General features: G+C 31.3%; 1 protein-coding gene across 1 annotated transcript; it reads right to left on the bottom strand.

Moving 5' to 3' along the window:
- Window positions 1-482: 482 nt before the first annotated feature.
- Tsp_02551a (conserved hypothetical protein) lies at window positions 483-3,632 on the bottom strand (the record flags this gene model as incomplete). The annotated part of the gene is made up of 6 exons (XM_003378828.1): window positions 3,616-3,632; window positions 3,328-3,428; window positions 1,740-1,826; window positions 1,245-1,290; window positions 769-785; window positions 483-593 (listed from the first exon to the last, which is right to left on the bottom strand). Coding segments are annotated over exons 1-6 (379 nt in total), but the record flags the coding sequence as incomplete, so codon positions are not given.
- Between the last annotated feature and the right edge of the window lie 1,319 nt (window positions 3,633-4,951).

Below are 4,951 nucleotides of genomic sequence, written 5' to 3'. Positions count from 1 at the left end.
GAAGTTCGACTCTGGTTGCACGTGCTGATGCATCGTCGTTACGGGGTCGAATGAAGCGATGTTGAAATACTTAATCTCCTCTTATTTTCTTTCTTGCAGGATGTGATGGTCAAAAGTTGGAGCCTAAAAATAAACAGAATCGATTTCAGTATTTACACATACTCATACATATTCACACACAACACGAGCAAAATTACTTACTTTTGATGATTGACGGATGGTCATGTTGAAAATGACGTTAGATATAACGGCACTCGACTGAAAGGTGTCAAGAAAAAGTGCCGTTAAATCATTCTTCTTGTTTCAGGATCCTTTGCGCCTGAAAAGATAGATATGAGAAGAATCGAATTTAGAACTTACTTTTGATGACAGGAAAATTAAGTAGAACATGTTGCTAAAGAACTAATCCACCAATCTAGTTTCAGGTAGTTTCAAATTTTCACTCAGGATAGTGAAAGCTAGTATGAATTTTGTCTGCTTACCTTCAAATATGTATTGTGAAGTGTTGATCGCCAGCAACAGTCGGCCGAATAAAAACGCCTCAAACGATGTCAGCCTCAGCTCAAACGAATTGTATTCGATGGTTTCCACTACTGGAAATTGTAAGAAACTTATGTAGATTTTTAATTTATATACGTTATCTCATAATAATGCATGCCATATTACGGGTATGGAGTAGCCATATTATAAAAAGTAATTGAAGACGAATAACAGTGCATCTGATTGTGGTTTATATTTACACGTACAAATTATAAATGGATTACTTACTTTTTAAATTACATGCACTGGAAAATTAGGCGACGATTGGATGCTCAACTAGACGATTCAAACAAGTTTTCATTTGATACTAAAAGAGATATATCAATATTCATTCAATCAAAGTAAAATATACTTACTCCATTTACAGGAGTGAAATTTCTTGAATTTGAATTTATCTACAAATGAAAATATTTACGTTTCAAATTCATTTCCAAAGCAATAATGTTTTCTACTTACGTATTGTCTTTATTTCAACGTATTGTCTTTTAAGTTACAGACATGTCTAACATTTCAAAAAATAAAAAGCAATTATGGATTAAAACTATTTAATATAAAATAAAAGAATTAATGTAAAATAAACATACCTTTATTCTCAATTAGCGGTGAAGTAATCCACTTCATTCTTTTCTTTAAAATTATTTATTAATAACAATTATAAAATTATAAACGAATGAATTATAGGCAGAACGATTTTTCTTACTTACATGCTGTCTTTATTCCAGTAATAATACATTTCCATCACTTCAACAGCTGCAAAATTATTATAGATTGCGAATTAAAAACCAACAGTACATTCATGGTTTCGAAAAAATAAACTGCTATATTTGTTGAATATTGATGTAAAATATGTGCATACCAATAATAATATTTAGCTGTGAAGACGGTGCTATATTTCTCTATTTAACACTGATTTTCAAATTTCAACATGTAAGAAATGAAACAATTTGCTTTTTACTGACGCGCTCTCTCTGTTCCTCCATCAAAATTGGGCGTACGCTTCGAATACTAAAAAAGAAATTTACAATTATCAATTAAAACGCATAAATCGCTTGAATATCAACATATTATAATGCACTGTTATTCGTCTTCAATTACTTTTTATAATATGGCTATTCCACAGTTGTTTATTTGTTGATATTTATGCAAATGGGTATATCACAGAACGATGAACATGGCAATAACATTGTTGTAATGCTTACCTTTTTTCCGTATGCAGCTGAAGTACATCGGAAATGCTAGCTTGCATTCATGTTCATTGAAGTTTTCAAAAAAGGTTTTGATAATGTCTGTAATAGTTTGATATATTACTTTAAATTTTCAGTACTCGACTACTACAAAATGCAGCATATAAATCCATCTTTGTTTGTCTCCAACATCTATGAAATAGAAAACTTATACATGAATAGGAATATTTTAATGTTAATAGTAGTAGTGGTGGATAAACCAGTTAGTGTGTAATCATCATGCAACAGAATCAAGGCATGCAAACTGCATGCACGGATCATCTGCACCACATAATAAAAGATGACTTACCTCTAAATGAGAGATGATATTCAAGAGCGCAATCATGTTTGTGCACATGCTGCTACAGCGACCGTTGAAGTAACTAATGGGACATGAAAGTGACATTCCTAAAGTTTGTATCATAGTAAGTAATATTGCCTTAGGTGGAACAACCTAATTTTTAGTCAGTAATAACCTAATGGCATAAATTTAATTCAGAACTTTATTAATTTTATTGTTAGGGGGAAAGTTCAGTTAATATACTCATATAATGCTATGCAAATTTCTATTCGCATGATAATTAATTTCACTAAGATTAATGAATCAGTGTAGTAATGTAATGAAAATTATGAAGGTGACATTAAGATATCATAACCGTCTTGATAAATGTGATAGAAAACTAAGATGTAATTCAAGAAAATGTATAGCGTGCATAATAGTTTATATCACTATCCACGATAGAGGCTGATGATACACAGCTTAAAGTGAAAGATAAAGTAGTTTTGTAATGGAAATGAGTACGGCATTGTCCTGAAACTGATTGACAGTTAAAGGAAATTGAAATCTGCCAATATACGCCTTGCAAAAGTCATAAAAATATGCCATTCATGCGGAGAGTGAGTAAAGTTGTTAAGCAAAATCTACCATTTAGTAATAGATTGCAGTGATGAGACAGACTTACGCTGATACGTTAAGGAACTGACAATGAAGATGACATTCGGACACGTTGTACACCAGTATATGAATTATATAAGAAGCGTATCGCATGGCCTTCGGCAAAATTGCCAAATATTCATTCTCTTATTACGCTATGTTCGATGAACACAGAAACAATGAAAAACTTCCAATGGAAAAACAGGAAGATATTGGACAGCAGTGAGCAGTTTAAGGAACAGGCAAACTTTATTGATGAAAAATTTTTCCTATGCATAAATTAATTAAATGAAATTAAGCTTCAAAAATATTTTCCACTAATGACTCAACAAAGTGTCAAATACGTAATACGGCAACTTCATGGAACGTTTTCAACCACCTGAAAATAATAATGATTATATATCATCAAGCATTCACAATTGTCGGAAAAACGTTTCAAAAAATTATAATATAAATCAGTCAGAAATATTTTCAAAACATGCGAATACTGATTCTCGGCATTCCTAATGCATTATATTAACAAATAGTTCTCCCCTGACGACGAACCAAAATGAAATATTACATCACATAAGAAATCACGTTAAAATGTTAGAATGCTTGATAAATATACATGTTATATAATTTTCGTACCATACAAGTAGAATGTTATCCACTTTCCATAAAAAAGAGATGTTCCATCTAATAGAAATTGTTCTTGATTTCCATTTTTGTAATACAGCATCAACAATATGCTTAATGTTTCCGATTACAAACATTATATAATGTTAAGTTTGCCAGTAACGTGCATTCAAAACAATGAGGTTTTTTGTCCATTTGCAACAATTGAAATCTGACTTCTGGAAATGAGGAATTGACAACATTCCTACACATCACAGTAATAGGTATAATGGAATGGATTACTGATGATACGGAAATTACCATCTATTCAGGTACATATGTAGACCTGAAGATTGTCAAGAAACCTGAAGTCGATTCGTTGTTATACGATATGCCGTTCGATGTCATTCTTCAATAGAACGTGAACAAATTGGAAAAATGTAACTTACCCTTTTATTGTAGATGATATTAAAGAACAGAATTGAGCACGCTTGTCGAATGCTGACCTTCACGGTGGTGTACTGAATATCTGTGGAGAGGACATTCTGAAAAGTAGCTCAAGTTCAAGGAATTAGCATATAACATTGCTTTTAGGGAAAGAACTTTATTTTTGCATAAATGTATCACAGCTTTATATGTGAAAAATGCAAATAGTAAATAAAGAAAACTGTTACGACTATATTGTACGATGACACAATAATAAGAAGAATACCCGGTAGTATAATAGTATTCATAATATTCATTCATAGTATTTATTCATACTAATAGTATTCATTAACAACATCGGGAGCCGATGACTTTCTCACTTATTCTTGAATCAGTTGCTGTTGTATCAGATTTTTTCATACAATACACTTATCCCTGACGAGGAATTTTTCTACGAGCAAACCCTACAGATTCTAAAAGCATAAATCAGAGATTCTCATTTTTGCAGCAAAGAAATTTTCAAATTCAAAACTATTTACGATATTCATTGATTACGTGCAATGCAAAAATAAGAATAACACAAAATGTAAGGATTAAAAGACTGTTGTAATGCAGCGTTGCATAACTTCCGTCTATAAATGACGACCCTGATAGCAACGTTTAGGTCAAACATCTCATTACATCATCAAATTCGCCTAATTAATAAAATACATATTTCATAATGGTACTATTTTTCCATACATGAAAAAATTTATTACAAGTAAAAGAACTTCCATAAACGTATACGCTTTCCTTTGTCTATCAAAGTTTATCTGCCAATTTGTCGAAAAATTTGAATAAATACCAAGCGCATGTGCATTATTTTGTTATAAATTGGTAATATGTTTTATTTTCATCCTTTAAAATTAATTATTTTGATCTTCTACAATATTTAAACCCTATCTGAAAAAGCGTAATATTATTCTGATTGAATAACTGAAAATACACTCATTCAGCGAACTGATTGGAATCAGTGAAATGCCCAATGAATGATATATATTATGATCAGCACACAATTCTCTGATATGACAGTTTTTTTGAAAAATGAACAAATGGCTGCATATTATAACACTCAAGTATAATCAATGATGGCAGCGACAGATTAAAAATTCCTTCGAATGGTCCATTAAATGATAGAATCCTGGAAAACGAAAAATGGCATATTTATGCCCGCCTCAAGCCTATTCAAATA

This window comes from Trichinella spiralis (genome assembly GCF_000181795.1).
Source record: "Trichinella spiralis strain ISS 195 chromosome Unknown Scfld2, whole genome shotgun sequence".
Lineage (NCBI taxonomy): Eukaryota > Metazoa > Nematoda > Enoplea > Trichinellida > Trichinellidae > Trichinella > Trichinella spiralis.
This window is presented reverse-complemented; position numbering and strand designations above follow the sequence as displayed.